Source organism: Salvelinus alpinus, chromosome 19 (genome assembly GCF_045679555.1).
Source record: "Salvelinus alpinus chromosome 19, SLU_Salpinus.1, whole genome shotgun sequence".
In the NCBI taxonomy this organism is placed as follows: Eukaryota; Metazoa; Chordata; class Actinopteri; order Salmoniformes; family Salmonidae; genus Salvelinus; species Salvelinus alpinus.
Genome location: NC_092104.1, coordinates 41615698 through 41633314, shown reverse-complemented (window position 1 = coordinate 41633314; position 17617 = coordinate 41615698). Strand labels below are relative to the sequence as shown.

Genomic DNA, 17617 nt, shown 5'->3' with positions numbered 1-17617 from the left:
CAAAAGGCTCCTTAACAGCATCTACCCCCAAGCCATAAGACTGCTGAATCAAATGGCTACCCAGACTATTTGCATTGACCTCCCCCCCACGCTGCTACTCGCTGTTTATTATCTATGCATAGTCACTTTACCCCTACCTACATGTTAAAATTACCTCAACTAACCTGTACCCGTGCACATTGACTCGGTACCCCCCTCATTGTTATTTTAATGTGTTCGTTTTTTTTCCTTTTCTTTATTTAGTAAATATTTTCTTAACTGCATTGTTGGTTAAGGGCTTGTAAAGTAAGCATTTCACGGTAAAGTCTACAACTGTTGTATTTGGAGCATTTGACAAATAAAATTATATTTGACAATGCCACAGATGTCACAAGTTGAAGGAGTGTGCAATTGGGAATGCAGACTGCAGGAATGTCCATCATAGCTGTTGACAGATCATTTAATGTTAATTTCTCTACCATAAGCCGTCTCCAATGTTGTTTTAGAGAATTTGGCTGTACGTCCAACCGGCCTCACAACCACAGAGCAGCCCAGGACCTCTACATCCGGCTTCTTCACCTGAGGGATCGTCTGAGATCAGCCAGGCAGCTTATGAAATTGAGGATTATTTATGTCTGTAATAAAGCCCTTTTGTAGGGAAAAACAAATTCTGATTGGCTGGGCCTGGCTCCCCAGTGGGTGGGCCTATGATTTTAAGCAAGAGACATCTAAGCCTCCCCTAACCCGGATGATGCTGGGCCAATTGTGCGCCGCCCCATGGGGCTCCCGGTCACGGCCGGCGGTGCCACAGCCTAGGATCGAACAAGAGACCGTAGTGGCCGTAGACCACTGTGTCACTCGGAAGGCTTAGATGTCTCAAGTTGGGGGAGTGCAATTGGCATTCAGGAATGTTCGCCAGAGCTGTTGCGAGAAAATGTAATTTTAATTTCTCTACCATAACCTGCCTCCAACATTGTTTTAGAGAATTTGGCAGTACGTCCAGTCGGCCTGACAACCGCAGACCACGTGTATGGAGTCGTGTGGGCGAGCGGTTTGCTGATGTCAACATTGTGAACAAAGTGCACCATGGTGGCAGTGGGGTTATGGTATGGGCAGGCATAAGCTATGGATAACGAACACAATTGCATTTTATCGATGGCAATTTGAATGCAAAGAGATACATTGACAAGATCCTGAAGCCCTTTTAATTTTTTTAGGTATCTGTGACCAACAGATGCATATCTGTATTCTCAGTCATGTGAAATCCATAGATTAGTGAATGAATTTAAATTGACTGATTTCCTTATATGAACTGCACTCACTAAAATCTAAAGAAATTGTTGCATGTTGCGTTTATATTTTGGTTTATTATATATGTCCTATAGTATACATGTCCTACAGTACTTCACACATGTATTATACACACCTCAACCTAACGTAGCAGGCGTAAAAGAAACACCTGAAACTAGATCCCTTACATACTGGTCTTGACGAGAAGGATAAAAACGAGTGCTCGTGCACGCAACGCGGACGGTGTGGTGTGCATGTAACAGTATGTATTTTTTGTCAGGGAGGCTCATACAGCACGGAATGAGAGCAAATTTGACTTGGAAAGCTGTCTATTAATCAGCTACCAAAAAGTAAAGCTTACATTCATAAATATTCATAGTTTAAAATGTCTTCCTATTGTATCTCTGTGTTTACAGGTATACATTTCCAAGATGCATTAAAACATCCTAATGCTGTTTGTTTATGTATGTAGGGCAGACAACTGACTACTTGTATTCCACATTTTTGCTACAGTATATCAGAGCTTCCACTATTGGGTTACATGAGCTTATTCAGAGCACACTGACCCATCCCCTTTCCAGCCAGGCATTATTCTACATTTTGAGTTTAAGGGGTGTGCCACAATATCTTTAAATGTAACCTTGTTTGCAGTAAACTATTTTTACCCAACCATCCATTTCATAAATCCAAGACATTAGGAATGTGAAAAAACATATTTTGCTTATCCATTCCCAGCGCTCCTCTACAGGGTGCTGTTGGAGATGCATCGCTGAGGCGCTCCACCAACGTTCAATCAAATAAATCATGTAGCAGATATAGGATATGGTAGAAAGAGTATGTGGCCTTTTCTGTAGCCTACAGGCTAGAGATAAAATGTATGATAATGTAATGAGATGGACACTAGTGATGCACCGATATGACATTTTTGGCCGATAACGATATCTGATATTTCCTTGCCAGAAAAACGATAACCGATGTTTAAAATGTTAGCGGCCTTTTAAGATTTCTAGTACAGTTAAATAGTTAACACACATGGACGCAGGGGTCTAAGAGGCGTCACTATAGTCCCTGGTTCGAATCCAGGCTGTATCACATCCGGCCGTGATTGGGAGTCCCATAGGGCGGTGCACAACTGGCACAGTGTTGTCTGGGTTTGGCCAGGTAAGGCCATCATTGTAAATAAGAATTTGTTCTTTAACTGACTTGCCTAGTTAAATAAAGGTTACGCACACACACACACACCCCAAAAGGTTATTTTGTTGGCCCCATTACCAGTAAAACATAATCAAAACCTATTTCTTTCACTTACTTGCAGTGCTGTTTCGTTGTTCATTTGTTTCATTCTCAACCAGGATTTCTATGGAACGCCGTTTGGGTCTTTGCATGTCAAAAAAGATACCAAATAACACTATTTGACGGGTCACATAAGCTTGTTGACAAAACAGGACCTGAATATGACTGCATGTCACATAATAATTTAATGCGTTCACTAATTTTAAAAGTAGTTATTACACATTGATTACACTATCACTCGTATTTCATGTCACAACGATTCATCGATACGTGTGCTATGATGCTGGTAAAGTTGTCTCGCGCACCTACAGTGCTGGTCATAAAAAAAAAAAAGCTAGCTATCTCATGGATGCAAACAATGTTCTTCCCCAAAAACAGCAAAACGACAATCTGTTTCAGTAGCTATAGTTAGCTAGCTAACTACATAGCTAGGTGTCATCATCTAAAATAACCCTAATTTATAAGACAGTTTTAATTTGATTAATGGTGGTCGGAAACCATCTTTGTGAAGCTAGCCAAAATAAGGATTATTCGCAATAGTGGACTTTGCGGTTTGCCTTTTTGCGCCGAAAAGAGATGGCTGCCTCGCTTCGTGTTCCTTGGAAAATATGCAGTATTTTGTTTTTTTACGTGTTATTTCTTACATCGGTACCCCGGGTAATCTTAGGTTTCATTACATACAGTCGGGAGGAACTACTGAATATACGATTAACGTCAACTCATCATCGTTCCTACCAGGAATATGACTTTCCCGAAACGGATCCAGTGTTTTGCCTTCCACACAATACAATGGATCTGATCCCAGCCGGCGACCCTGTGCGACGCCGAAAAAGGGGAAAACGTGGCGGTCTCGTGGTCAGGCTTCGGAGACGGGCACATCGCGCTCCACTCCCTAGCATACTACTCGCCAATGTCCAGTCTCTTGACAATAAGGTTGATGAAATCCGAGCACGGGTAGCATTCCAGAGAGACATCAGGGATTGCAACGTGCTCTGCTTCACGGAAACATGGCTAACTCAAGGGACGCTAACGGAGTCGGTGCAGCCAGCTGGTTTCTTCATGCATCGCGCCGACAGAAACAAACATCTTTCCGGTAAGAAGAGGGGCGGGGGGGTATGCCTTATGATTAACGAGAAGTGGTGTGATCATCATAACAACACACAAGAACTCAAGTCGTTCTGTTCACCTGATCTAGAACTCCTCACAATCAAATGTCGACCGCATTATCTACCAAGGGAATTCTCGTCAATCATAATCACAGCCGTATACATTCCCCCCCAAGCAGACACATCGATGGCCCTGAACGAACTTTATCTGACTCTTTGTAAACTGGAAACCACACACCCTGAGGCTGCATTCATCGTAGCTGGGGATTTTAACAAGGCTAATCTAAAAACAAAACTCCCTAAATTCTATCAGCATATCGATTGTGCTACCAGGGCTGGAAAAACACTAGACCATTGTTATACTAATTTCCGCGACGCTTATAAGGCCCTCCCCCGCCCCCCTTTCGGAAAAGCTGACCACGACTCCATTTTGTTGATTCCAGCCTACAAACAAAAACTCAAACAACAAGCTCCCGCGCTCAGGTCTGTTCAACGCTGGTCCGACCAATCTGAATCCACGCTTCAAGACTGCTTCGATCACGCGGATTGGAATATGTTCCGCATCGCGTCCAACAACAATATTGACGAATATGCTGATTCGGTGAGCGAGTTCATTAGGAAGTGCATTGACGATGTCGTACCCACAGCAACGATAAAAACATTCCCAAACCAGAAACCGTGGATTGACGGCAGCATTCGCGTGAAACTGAAAGCGCGAACCACTGCTTTTAACCAGGGCAAGGTGACCGGAAGCATGACCGAATACAAACAGTGTAGCTATTCTCTCCGCAAGGCAATCAAACAGGCTAAGTCTCAGTACAGAGACAAAATCGAGTCGAAATTCAACAGCTCAGACACAAGAGGTATGTGGCAGGGTCTACAGTCAATCACGGATTACAAAAAGAAAACCAGCCCCGTCGAGGACCAGGATGTCTTGCTCCCAGACAGGCTAAACAACTTTTTTGCCCGCTTTGAGGACAATACAGTGCCACTGACACGGCCCCCTACCAAAACCTGCGGGCTCTCCTTCACTGCAGCCGAGGTGAGTAAAACATTTAAACGTGTTAACCCTCGCAAGGCTGCAGGCCCAGACGGCATTCCCAGCCGCGTCCTCAGAGCATGCGCAGACCAGCTGGCTGGTGTGTTTACGGACATATTCAATCAATCCTTATCCCAGTCTGCTGTTCCCACATGCTTCAAGAGGGCCACCATTGTTCCTGTTCCCAAGAAAGCTAAGGTAACTGAGCTAAACGACTACCGCCCCGTAGCACTCACTTCCGTCATCATGAAGTGCTTTGAGAGACTAGTCAAGGACCATATCACCTCCACCCTACCGGACACCCTAGACCCACTCCAATTTGCTTACCGACCCAATAGGTCCACAGACGACGCAATCGCAACCACACTGCACACTGCCCTAACCCATCTGGACAAGAGGAATACCCATGTGAGAATGCTGTTCATCGATTACAGCTCAGCATTTAACACCATAGTACCCTCCAAACTCGTCATCAAGCTCGAGACCCTGGGTCTCGACCCCGCCCTGTGCAACTGGGTCCTGGACTTCCTGACGGGCCGCCCCCAGGTGGTGAGGGTAGGTAACAACATCTCCACCCCGCTGATCCTCAACACTGGGGCCCCACAAGGGTGCGTTCTGAGCCCTCTCCTGTACTCCCTGTTCACCCACGACTGCGTGGCCATGCACGCCTCCAACTCAATCATCAAGTTTGCGGATGACACTACAGTGGTAGGCTTGATCACCAACAACGACGAGACGGCCTACAGGGAGGAGGTGAGGGCCCTCGGAGTGTGGTGTCAGGAAAATAACCTCATACTCAACGTCAACAAAACAAAGGAGATGATTGTGGACTTCAGGAAACAGCAGAGGGAGCACCCCCCTATCCACATCGACGGGTCAGTAGTGGAGAAGGTGGAAAGTTTTAAGTTCCTCGGTGTACACATCACGGACAAACTGAACTGGTCCACCCACACAGACAGCGTTGTGAAGAAGGCGCAGCAGCGCCTCTTCAACCTCAGGAGGCTGAAGAAATTCGGCTTGTCACCAAAAGCACTCACAAACTTCTACAGATGCACAATCGAGAGCATCCTGTCGGGCTGTATCACCGCCTGGTACGGCAACTGCTCCGCCCACAACCGTAAGGCTCTCCAGAGGGTAGTGAGGTCTGCAGAACGCATCACCAGGGGCAAACTACCTGCCCTCCAGGACACCTACACCACCCGATGTCACAGGAAGGCCATAAAGATCATCAAGGACAACAACCACCCAAGCCACTGCCTGTTCACCCCGCTATCATCCAGAAGGCGAGGTCAGTACAGGTGCATCAAAGCAGGGACCGAGAGACTGAAAAACAGCTTCTATCTCAAGGCCATCAGACTGTTAAACAGCCACCACTAACATTTAGCGGCCGCTGCCAACATACTGACTCAACTCCAGCCACTTTAAAAATGGGAATTGATGGAAATTATGTAAAAATGTACCACTAGCCACTTTAAGCAATGCCACTTAATACAATGTTTACATACCCTACATTACCCATCTCATATGTATATACCGTACTCTATACCATCTACTGCATCTGCCATGCCGTTCTGTACCACCACTCATTCATATATCTTTATGTACATATTCTTTATCCCTTTACACTTGTGTGTGTGTGTAAGGTAGTAGTGTGGAATTGTTAGGTTAGATTACTGTTGGTTATTACTGCATTGTCGGAACTAGAAGCACAAGCATTTCGCTACACTCGCATTAACATCTGCTAACCATGTGTATGTGACTAATAAAATTTGATTTGATTTGATTTGAAAAGTATGTCATTGACAGTGATGCAAATGCATACATATAGTAGAAGTATGCCTTAATTTAATAGCTAAATGAGGTTGGAATGTTGTTATATAGAATCAACAAAAGACAATAATTTGTTAATTTGACAAAAATCTGTTGAAATCACACTGGATGTATTATACTTTAGAATTGTATCGGGGCCATACTTATTTTAGTGTACAGCCTTACCTATGGATTGTGGATCAGTGACATGGTGTTTCAGTCTACTCCGTGACACCCAGAGAACATTAGCATTGTAGCTCTTATTGCGGGACTCAAACAACTGAATTGAGACACATTTATTGTCCACCTATGTGTATTGAACAGTATTCCAGAGGAAAACAATACTGCGTGGATGTTTTGGAGTCAAGATGTTGGGAAAAAAATATATTGGGTATTGAGTAGACTGTTACCACATTTCATTGATCCCCAATCCTTAGGTAAAGCTGTACAGTGCAATATGAATGTCAATACACACAATAGGCTGACGGGAGGTGATTTCACACAGTCCAGCAATAAGAGTTACAACGCTAATATTTGCATAAACTCTTCACAGTTGTGTTCTGTGGGTGTCACGGAGTAGACTGATACCCCATTTCATTGCTTCACATTTCAACCTTGTTTAACATGATCTAGTCTAAATATGGCATGATTTCACCAATTGTAACCTTCTGCATCACTTTCAAATAGGTACTTTTATTTTGAAGGCAAACCGCAAATTCCACTATTGTGCCTAGTCCTTATTGTGGCTAGCTTCACAACACATAACCCAGTCAGATCGAGCTTCACTAGCCAGATGAAGCTAGCTGGCTGCTTATAACTTTTGCTTTGGGCAACAGGGTTAAGTAGCTGGCTAGCTATTGATTTTAATGAACTGAAGTTCAATTTCAATAGGCGAACAAAAAGTGGCTACCTAGCAAATAGTTACAAGGATTCCTAAATCATTGCTAAGAATAGTGAAAATGACTGCAGTTTCTACTGGTCATTGTTTTTTTGAGGCTGGTTGTATTTGCGCTAGCTAGATACCAAGCTAAAGCCAGCTAGCTACCCCAGAAGTTGCGGTTGAACAAATAATGCTTTATTACCAATAATGCTTTATTATTGTAAACACATCGTTCGTGGCCGGTGTTTGCAGACTTTTTTGTACAGCTTTGACAGGGCTACTGATAGTATTTGTGGCGCTTGCCTTGCACGTGCAAATTCAGAACACACAACATTCTATAATAGAACTGTGTTATTTGACGTGTCAGATTAAAAGCTTATTTGACGTGTATCTTTTTTGACACACAAAGATCCAAACGGCGTTCCATAGTATGTCATGAAGCTAATAGCAGTGGCGCTATTACTGTGTAACTCCGGTTGGGAAACATCTGAACAATAGCGCACTTGGTAACGTTAGTGTGTACCTGTGCTCAACCAGTTGCGAAAGCCAACATCACCCACGACAGAGAACGGTTGATTGTCAAGGGCAATGAATACCATTATCTTGGCGTTAATGAATTTCGCCTTTGAGTTGTCTCGCTGAAATGTTGTTACTCTTTCAAATGACTGCTCGACTTGTTGACTGCTTGATCCACACAGCAGACATTGTGGTCTAGGTAAGGAATGCTGTGTTGCAGGTGTAGCGCAAAATTTGACATGGCGTCATAACGTCATGTACCTACGTTATATAGGTATGCACGTCAGCTTTGACATTGGTTTTTCACATCAGCGTTAAACTAGACATCTGGCCGATACCGATGTTGGCATTTTTAGCTAATATCGTCCTATTCCGATGTGTTCACCGATATATTGTGCATCCCTAATGAACACCTTTTAAACCATGCAGGTTTCTCTGACCAAATAGTCTAACCTAAATGGTGCCCAATCCAACAAAAACAAATGTGTTGTCATGTAACAAACTATCCTAAAGAAATTACCCTAAAAGCAGGCCAGGTCAAAGTAAAATGGAGAATATGGAATGGACAATCACAACTGCTGTCCAGGAGTTTCACCCCATTGTCATAATCAGTGGTTTAAAGTTAGTCAATTTTTGACAAGCTGTTATAGCAAAAAAATAAAATACTTCTGCACTTCCTGCTGTGTAAACATGTTGCAAATAGAGTCATGATAACTCCTGATAAAGATGGGTAGCTGATATTCAGAGCTTAAATAGGAAAACTGATTAGTCACAGGAATCTGGACTAATAAAGCCAATGCAACAGCCTGCTTTACAAATGGTGGGCCTACCACATGGATGGGCATTCATACAATTCTATTGTGGGCTGATATGGTAGTCTACACCCCAGTAAGCACTGGCCGATGCCTTTTGGACGTATTTTTTTGGTGCAGTCCGGACGGGCCTTGATTTCCACATCCACTAGTTTTTGGTCCGGTCCAAATCTGAACCAATCATAGACATCTATGTTTGGTTCAGATTTTTTAACGGTCTAGACCAGCCTTGATTTGACCCAAACATAGACGTCTATAAATTACGTCCTTTCAACTTACATTCAACCCAAAAATGAGCCTGATTTCAACATTAAGAAAATATGTAGACTGGCGTTAACAGTCCTGCAGACGATAGTGTATCCGTTAAGTAAATAGCGACCATTAGCGGCTGGCTGGAAAACAACATACTGCAAACTCCGATAACTCACTGCAGAGATTTACCAAAAATCACTTGCTGCATTTGTTATAAGATGATCCGACTAACTGTTTGGCCACTCAATTAAGTTTACAACATTTTTGTCCCAGCCCTAACGTTAGGTCACTTGTCGAAGAAGAATTAACAAGGGGCGTGGAATCTGAACCCCTCTATTTGATCCACCATAGAAATCTGAAATTGTTTAACATGCAAATAGTTAACGTTACAAAACGTGGCACAATTTACCAAAACGTTAACGCAATAGATTGAATAGCCTACTTACACGTTTATACAGAGAAAATGGGCGCCTCAGACAATGTTTTGAGTCCTCAATGTGCTAGCTAGCTTCGTAGATGTTCGTCGCCATTTTTTTCCCGCTCCTACAACAACCTCATGTGTCTTCTTACGTCTGCGGACCAAGCTACACTGGTGACCAGTAGCTAGAGCTAGAGACTACAAAGAACTCTGCAGTCAAGCAAGAGACAGGGTGGCGGTGCAATGCAAAAAAAAATCTGGCAATTGCCGCTAAAGCACATCCCATACTGTCTCTGATGGGCCCTCGTGCATACTGATTTATTTTGAAAGAAAGTCTACTGAACATACACTGTACCTATAAATTGTAGCCACTTTAACTAAGACTTGCATGTGATAATGTCATCTTTCGTATTTTCAAAAATAGTTTAATTTATGTAGACACCCTAAAATCTACTATAGACAAATGTATTCGTTTCCACTTGGCTTTTAAGTGTCAACCACGAATATGACCATAAAACATTTAGCTGCGCCAAAATTGGTGGTGTTTTGATACCCCACGTGGAATATCGTCCCACAAGCAGAACAACAACCGACCCGGCGAGTGTTTCTTGCGGAACAATTAACATGTCGTACCAAACATTCCGCGAGTAAAAACGGGAAGTCATTTTAGTAAGGTAAGTTTGAATGTTTTGTAAAAATATGACCGTTCAGGGAGAAATATTAAATTTAACACATATCGTCCTACAATCTGAAATAATATAGCAAATGAACTCTAACCTCAATGCGTTCAGCGTTATGAATCCATAGATTATTTAGACCGATAGTGCAGATCCAGCGCCCATGCACTAAGCTTGATGTGCATTCCCGGCGGTCGTGTCCCCCGTGGACCTGCTCATACTTAAAGCATCCACCATTTAGTCTGCGAAGGCAACATGTTTCTCTAACTAGCTTTAATGGCGAGAAGGCGAAAAAAACTGGGAAAATATGCGTATTTTATTAAACATAATTTTTCTATTTTCGGACAATTTAGGATTTTGCACATCGCGTTCTGCCAAGGGTGTGCAACAACCTAAATTGTCGGAAATCGGAAATTTGGTGCCTAGGCTATTAAGAGTAATTGATTCACGGCAGGATTTACATTGTGGATTGCAAATGTCACAAAACACTTGGTTAGCTAGATACTTAGTGTGGCATTGCCTGCTTGTGGTTTATTAACTGTTAGGTACTGTAGTAACTATTAACAATATCGCCTAGCCAGACAATTACTCTGTTCCATCTGGCTGATAGGCGTTATTAGATATGTACTGTTTTGGGAGTAGCACAGAATTTTCGACCAACCTTAACTTGTTGATACTTCTTCAATTCACAACTTGGAAGACAACCAATGTGTTCTAAACGTCCATGTCTAGTTGCAAGGGGCTTGTTTTGAATTTAGAAAATGCTCCTTTTAGCCGTTACAGTATCTAACCTGGAACGGCGAATGGAGCGTCACATTAGCCCGTTACAATCAGCTAGTTACATTAGGTATATTACATTTATATTTGAGTCTTTCCACAGTCTGATGGTCTTTCAGTCATGTAAAGCCATTCAGCTATGGCACACAATAAAACACTAGTCTGTAAAGGAAAAGAGTGCAACCCTATTGTGTGTGGTTGGCCCTTCGTGACAAAGGACAGCATTTGCATATGAATGACAACGTGTCATGTTCCCATCATGTTTCCTCTCGCTCCAGATGTGACAAGTGTCAGTGAGGATAATGTGCATTTGACTGCAGAGAGAGGAGATGATGCTTCCTGCCAGATTAACTTCTCAGGTCATTCTGAACACCTGGAGGTGGCGTCACCATGGGACCTGCTACTCCAACCTCCCTAGCCTCTCCAGCAATTACCTGAACAATCAGAAAAAAAACGTGGTCTCTACCCACCACCCAGAAAATAGCCCGCAATCATCGTTGTTAAGTCCACCAACCAGACTTGATGCCACCAGGAAAAGACTGTTCAGCCTGTCAGCGGCTGGGATTGTCAACTCTGCCCCAGCGCCCATGCAACCCTACCTCAGATTAATGAGACTTGACAAACCAATCGGTTAGTAGCTTTAATGTTGACCTAGGGTTTGAATGTTATATTATGTGGTAGGTGGATAACTGATGGACTATAGAGTTAACAGTCTGGAATCGTATTATAATTTTGTATTTTTAATGGTAGCCCTTTACACTCATACCCGTATACGGGTTGAAAATGGCTAGATCTGAACAGTAATATACACCTACATTGGAACCTAGTGGCTGTACAGTAACATGCTATACATGATGTCAGAGTTCTGGCTCTACGCTTCACAGCCCTGTATAGATTTTTACTGACAGCCGTTCTGAACGTGAGCACCACGCACAACAAGAAGTTGCCATCAACCCTCCTGGTAATTGGGCAACTTTTGCATATTTATTGTTGTCTGAGTGAGGGAAATGATGTCAATTAAGATTACTCAATGTATTTTGAAAGACGAGATGTTGAGGATTATAATAAATACCGCTTTGATGTCATACAAGCAAGTCAAACACCCGTGAGTCCGAATGTACACTTCACATTTCCAAATCATAAAACTTATCATATACAGTGTCAACGTTGATGCTCACTATGTTTGATGTACAGTTACAAGATGACATGGCATCATAACCTGAGTTGTTCTAACCCTATCTAGTTATTCAATGGCACAGCTAGGAGAGCTCCAAAAATTACCTTATAGTTGGAGACTCTTCTTTGAGCCATAAATTGAAATTGCTTAGGAACTGCATACTTTGGAGAGGTGTGTGCCAACTTGGAGACATCAATTAATCCTCTCACTCAAACCCTTGTCATTTTTTGTTGTTGTACCAACCCCACATTTTCCAGGAATACTCTTATCATGTTACTGAATGTATCCAGATTATTTTCAGATTTACTTATCAACAAATATGCCGAAAGTATAGAATGTAAAATGCACATAAAATCAACAGTGTAATGTTGTGATTCAGTCTTGTGTCAGGTGAACTCTTGTGCACTCACCTTTGGTCTAATTATTTTCCCATTATCTCCAAACTGTTCCCTTTCAATTGCTACCATGGTCATGCATATGCTTTTCATAGTTATGTTTTAAGAAATATTTCAATTTATCCCTATCCATATAGGCCAATTCCCATGAATGTAAAAGGTTAAGAGGTGTATGTATGAGGTGTCTGAGACGTCACCAGTTGTTCTTCATTTAATGTTTTGAAACATTGATCTGATTGCCTGTTCTTTGTGACATAGGAACATGGTTGTTGTACCTGCCTTGCACTTGGAGCATCGGCCTGGCTGCAGACCCAGGCTGCCTCCCACATCTGGGCATGCTCACGTTATTCGGCACCGGGGCCCTGCTGATGAGAGGGGCTGGCTGCACCATCAATGACATGTGGGACAAGGACTTTGACAAGAAGGTAATCTACTAGTTGTCACCTTTTTATAGTATAGGCCTACTCATCCTTTTTGTTCAAGTCCTACCCCAGTCTCCTTTTCACCTCATTTAACATTTGATTTACTTAACAAAAGGCACATCTCAAGAGGTGGTCCAGGTGCCTCATGACGTAGCACAAGGGAGGGGGGTACTTTCCTCTTTTGTTCTCTGCTGTTCCTCAAGCAAGGGAGGAGACTGAGGAAATCAGCGGGGCACCATCAGACTAACTACTACTTTAATTTTGATCAAAACATACTTTTTTTTTGTCCTTTAAGCTGTCTACTTTACTGTATTTTGACATGGGATATTGTTTTTCAACAGGAAAAGTTTAAAAAAAATATCGCCGGAGGATGTCTTTTTAAATCACACTTGTCACATAGCTTATGGCCAAAAGTAATTAATCTTTACTCAAAGCAGCACAAAATGGAACAAACTGCCATGGAAATTATACAATCGGAGGACTTAATTGAAAGGCTTTTGACTGTGTATTTTGCCTCATCTTTGTACTTTGCAGGTTGCCAGGACAGCTACTCGGCCAATTGCTGCAGGGGAGATCACTCAGATGCAGGCCCTAGTCTTCTTGGGGGGTCAGCTTTCTCTGGCATTGGGGGTCCTGCTTTGCCTCAATTATTACAGGTACATGCCCCATTCAAACCAAAGAACACATTAGCCAGCTGTAAAATACTTTTCTGAAATTAGATTAAGGCTAGACTGTGAAAGTGCACAAGATTGTGACCGGAGTACTGTCTTGTCCACGAGCAGACCACTTGGACAGATGTGATGACATTTCACTTTCCCGTTCACAGTATAGCTCTTGGAGCTGCTTCCCTATCATTGGTAGTCACATATCCACTAATGAAGAGGATCACCTACTGGCCACAGCTTGTATTGGGTATGTTTTTGTAAATACTTTTTAATCCGCATTGTTTCAATTGTCACAAATAGTAGCTTCCCCTTTGCAATATATATTTAGAGAAGTAATTAACCTTGCATGAGCCTTGGCTTGTAGGAGCCATGACGTCTCAGGGCGATCTGGACAAAAATCCATGTCGCGATAAATGTACCCATTTTTTACGATAACTATGAATCAGTGCTTAAATTATAATAAAATGTTTTTGGGGGAGGTGCTAGAGCTGGGCGTTATGGTAAAAAGTCATATTGCAATAAATGTAACTATTTTTCTCGATAACAACCAACACAATGATAAAGACATTTTTGATGGACAGTTACTTTACATTAGTGTCAGGGCTCCAGACATAAACATTTTCAGTGCCAAGTAAAACAACGGCGATGGTGTAGCCTATGATTTTAAAAAGTAAGCTATTTCATCTAACATATCCAGGAAATGCATGATTGATTTTTTTTAATTGCCACCTGGCAAAATAGGATCCAGAATTATCAGATTTCTTTTGGGCTTTTCAGAGAATTATCAAACATCTTTGGACATATTGTCCGAGGTTATATTATTCACCACCTGAGGAAGTGGGAACTCAAAAAACTTAGCTAGATTTCTAAATGGGATATGGTTGCTAGGTAGCCATGTAGGCTAATTGATTAATCTCTAAGTAAATGTAATGTCCTACAAAATCATTCCAGTGCTAGGACTAGGCTACTTGATGTAGGCCTATTCATTGCAAATGGCGTGCCACACGGGGGCATCAAAACCATACTAACTACATCCTACTTCGGTTGTAAAGTGGTGCCATGAATTTTAATATTAAGAGGTGAAAAATACATTATATACTCACAGAAAAGCTGTGACTCTACTCTCTGTAACTAGAACAACAGTAGTTGCTTTGAAAACAGTATTTTTCCCGCAATAGCATTTTGCGCAACAGTCGTATGCTTGTGCTTCAGCAGTCGACAGTGAAACAGGGACATTCAGATACTTTCATAACAGGAATCAACATAATGCATTACTGTTGACCAAATAATGGTTTTATACCAACCTACAGGAACGTTGTGTGGCAAAATGACTAACGTAAGCTTCGGTAAGAGGAACTGAAATCTTGGTGTCAGTAATTTTCGGTTTATCGTCCCAGCTCTAAGCAGGAGCCCATCTCCTTTTTCTGTAGCGTGAGACAGCTGTATAAGTACACCCCCTGAACAGGACGTTAGTTTGTTGCAGGGCCTTACCCCTAATATGTCTCCTTAATGCTGAGTGCCAAGCAGAGACTCATCTGGTCCCATTTTTACAGTCTGATATTACTTGGCCAGGGATCGAACTCCCAACCTTCCAATCTTAGGGCGGACGCTAACCACAAGTCCACTGAGTTGGTCTTTGCAATAGAGCTGCCATATGCAGTGCATTTGGAAAGTATTCGGACCGCTCAACTTTTTCCACATTTTGTTATTTTACAGCCTTACTCTAAAATGGATTAAAGAAACAAATGTGCTCATCAATCTACATACAATACCGCATAATGACAAAGCGAAAACTGGTTTTAAGAAATTTTTGCAAATTTATTAAAAATAAAAAGTATTCAGACCATTTGCTATCAAACTTGAAATTTAGCTCAGGTGCATCCTGTTTCCATCATCCTTGATGTTTTTACAACTTGATTGGAGTCCACCTGTGGTAAATATAATTTATTGGACATAATTTGAAAAGGCACACACCTGTCTGTATAAGGTCCTACAGTTGACAGTGCATGTTAGAGCAAAAATCAAGCCATGAGATCGAAGGAATTGTCCGTAGATTTCCGAGACGAGAACATTTCTGCAGCATTGAAGGTCCCCAAGAACACAGTGGCCTCTGTCATTCTTAAATGGAGGAAGTTTGGAATTACCAAGACTCTTCCTAGAGCTAGCCGCCCGGCCAAACTGAGCAATCGGAGGAGAAGAGCCTTGGTCAGGGAGGTGACCAAGAACCCGATGGTCACTCTGACAGAGCTCCAGAGTTCCTCTGTAGAGATGGGAGAAACATCCAGAACCATCTCTGCAGCACTCCACCAATCAGGGCTTTATGGTAGAGTAGCCAGACGGAAGACACTCCTCAGTAAAAGACACATGACAGCCCGCTTGGAGTTTGCCAAAAGGCACCTAAAGAACTCTGACCATGAGAAACAATATTCTCTGGCCGAATGAAACCAAGATTGAACTCTTTGGCCTGATTGCCAAGCGTCACATCTGGAGGAAACCTGGCACCATCCCTACGGTGAAGCATGGTGGTGGCAGCATCATGCTGTGGGGATGTTTTTCAGCAGCAGGGAGACTAGTCAGGATTGAGGGAAAGATGAACAGAGCTCAGAATCTCAGACTGGGGCAAAGGTTCACCTTCCAACAGGACAACGACCCTAAGCACACAGTCAGGAGTGGCTTCGGGACAAGTCTCTGAATGTCCTTGAGTTGCCCAGCCAGATCCCGAATTTGAACCCGGTCAAACATGTCTGGAGAGACCTGAAAATAGCTGTGCAGCAACGCTCCCCATCCAACCTGACAGAGCTTGAGAGAATCTGCAGAGAAGAATGGGAGAAACTCCCCAAATACAGATGTGCCAAGTTTGTAACGTAATACACAAGAATTTGCTTCAACAAAGCACTGAGAAAAGGGTCTGAATACTTATGTAAATAAGGTATTTCTGTTTTATATTTGTAATAAATTTGCAATTAAAAAAATACGTTTTTCTTTGTCATTATGGGGTATTGTGTGTAGACTGATGAGTAAAAAAAGCAATTGAATCAATTTTAGAATAAGGCTGTAACAACTTTCTGAATGCTCTGTAAACAAAATAAAACACTTGTTTCTCCTCAGGACTGACCTTCAATTGGGGAGCACTGCTTGGTTGGTCAGCGGTCATAGGCTCCTGTGAGTGGTCGGTGTGCCTACCTCTGTATTTCTCAGGAGTGATGTGGACATTAATTTATGACACCATCTATGCCCATCAGGTATTAAGTGTACACATGTGCTATGACTGTCATTTTGTGACAATTTAAAGTTGCTGTTGCAAATGTTGGTGCTTCCTCAATTCATGCTGTTTGTTGGAGAACATTCTAGATTGTTCTATGAATAACGACTCTGTTTATAATGTGTGCACTACATTCCTTCCTATTGTCACTAGGACAAAGATGACGACATCAGGGTAGGGGTCAAGTCTACAGCATTGAGGTTCCAGGAGCAGACCAAGCCATGGCTCAGTGGGTTCATGGTGGCCATGATGTCAGGGCTGATTGTGGCTGGGGTCAACGCAGAACAGACTCTGCCTTACTATGCAACACTGTCCACTGTGGCTATTCATCTCACACATCAGGTGAGGGTATATTTGATATACTGTGTGCTAACATTTTAGTTTGAGATGATTCAATAATGATTTAGCCTTGGTTATGCAGAGAAATATAATTCTATGTGGTTATGTTAATGTTTTACACAGAACCCTCAACTGTGAATCATTCCTTAATACTCGAGACAAATGCATCCCAACAACTATTTTCAATGGATGTAACTGATTGTGATGCTTTTGTCTTTATCGGGTAGATCTACACATTGGACATCAACAAACCAGAGGACTGCTGGAAAAAATTTGTTTCAAACAGAAACCTTGGACTACTCCTGTTCTTAGGAATTGTCTGTGGAAACTTGTGGAAAGAAAGAAGAGACACTTCATTGCAAAATGATTAACTAGCGGTACAATGAACTTCTCAGAACACAAGATTTATATTCTAGTGTGCAGAGGACATTCTAGTTATATAGTAGTACACAACCCAAGTCTTGACCGTATTGGGTGTTGTCTCTAAATAAAGCTCATGTTAAGCTCTG

The 17617-nt window shown here is 42.3% G+C and overlaps 2 protein-coding genes across 3 annotated transcripts in view; one reads left to right on the top strand and one right to left on the bottom strand.

The window, feature by feature from the left end:
• The window catches only part of LOC139545646 (zinc finger protein 462-like), a 25395-nt gene extending 15052 nt beyond the window's left edge, over positions 1-10343 (bottom strand). Inside the window, exon 1 of one of the 2 annotated variants that reach the window (XM_071353627.1) lies at positions 10172-10343. The gene's annotated coding sequence lies outside the window, so the exon portion shown is untranslated. Of the gene's footprint in view, positions 1-9422; positions 9646-10171 lie in introns of those variants that run through there. The other variant, XM_071353626.1, reaches the window with a different exon arrangement.
• coq2 (coenzyme Q2 4-hydroxybenzoate polyprenyltransferase) lies at positions 9929-17617 on the top strand. Its single transcript, XM_071353629.1, has 8 exons — positions 9929-10068; positions 11127-11478; positions 12679-12845; positions 13377-13498; positions 13669-13754; positions 16616-16749; positions 16923-17111; positions 17336-17617. The coding sequence occupies exons 2-8, from the start codon at positions 11178-11180 to the stop codon at positions 17477-17479; spliced, it is 1143 nt and encodes a 380-aa protein (XP_071209730.1). The 5' UTR covers positions 9929-10068; positions 11127-11177; the 3' UTR covers positions 17480-17617.